Here is a 1,102-nt window from a genome sequence, read left to right as displayed (position 1 = left end):
TGGTTTAGAGGAGTTGGGTGGTGAAAGAAAGAATCATGTGGGTGCATGTGCATTGAGTTGGAGAACATGCCGCAAGACACAAGCAACATCTTGGGTACACTTGGCTCCCCTATTACTATTCATTTTATCCCATTTTCTTGGCGGCCTTCTATGAAATTGTGCTGCTGTCCCCACTTCTTTGCTGCCTTAAACAATTTCTGTGTTATCCTCAACGCCACTTGCCACCAACCAATGTCCCAAATCCACCATATAAAAGCATACTCATTGTCCAAAGTTTGCAAGCTAGGTGTTTGCTTAAAAGCCTCTGAAGAGCAAGTTTTGAAATATGGGAGCTTCGCCTGTACAATCCCTCCTTGCTTCGCTTGACATGAAGGGTCTGCTCCAAGGAAATGATCAGCAAAGTTGCAGTGCAAATGGGTCGCCGTTAGGGAAGAAGCAAAGGAGATCAGGAGGGCATGTTGTTAAGATCAGCAAGAGGAGGCCTACGAGGGTTTTGATGAAGAGGATGGCGCGTGTAGGCTCAAGAAAGCATGCAAATGCTGCGGTTGGGAGAAGGGTTAGAACCCTGAAGAGGCTTATTCCCAACGGCGAGTCCATGGGCAGCTTGGATGGACTCTTCAGAGAGGCTGCTGATTACATATTCTCTTTACAAATGAGAGTGAGAGTCATGCAGATTATGGTTAATGCATTGACAAATTCTGATGAGTGAATCAATTTATTTGTAAAGGCTGTACTACTGTGTACTCATTCTTTAATTTTCTTCTTTAAATGCTTTTGTCTTTTGATCATGTGGTTCATAGACATAGAAGCTTGAGTGTTCATTCATCATGTTGTCTAGATTTAACAACAGCTTGGTCATTTTTTATTTTGTGAAAATTGACTTCTGAGTGAGTTAATTAGTGGAATCCACGTTTTCATTTTCCACAAATTTATGTTATATATGAGTGGATTAATATAAACAGCTTGTTTGTATTGCACTCTAATTTTCTGTATTTTCTTGTATTTTCAGTACCCAAAAAAAAAAAAAAAAATTATCTCCAACGTTATGGTCAGAATCTTTTTGTGATTCCAATTGATTTTAGGAGCTGATCAACCAAAGGAA

At 40.0% G+C, this 1,102-nt stretch overlaps 1 protein-coding gene across 1 annotated transcript; it reads left to right on the top strand.

The window, feature by feature from the left end:
* Positions 1–842, top strand: LOC132172839 (transcription factor UPBEAT1-like). The gene has a single exon (XM_059584405.1). It carries the CDS (start codon positions 326–328, stop codon positions 707–709), a length of 384 nt encoding a protein of 127 aa, XP_059440388.1. The 5' UTR covers positions 1–325; the 3' UTR covers positions 710–842.
* The last annotated feature ends 260 nt before the right edge of the window (positions 843–1,102 follow it).

This window comes from Corylus avellana, chromosome ca2 (genome assembly GCF_901000735.1).
Source record: "Corylus avellana chromosome ca2, CavTom2PMs-1.0".
Classification (NCBI taxonomy): domain Eukaryota; kingdom Viridiplantae; phylum Streptophyta; class Magnoliopsida; order Fagales; family Betulaceae; genus Corylus; species Corylus avellana.
The sequence above is the reverse complement of the archived record's forward strand: the minus strand, read 5'-3'. Positions and strand labels throughout refer to the sequence as shown.

Excerpts from the sequence above, each read along its gene's own strand:
- LOC132172839 (XM_059584405.1), top strand. The coding sequence starts at position 326 with ATGGGAGCTTCGCCTGTACAATCCCTCCTTGCTTCGCTTGACATGAAG.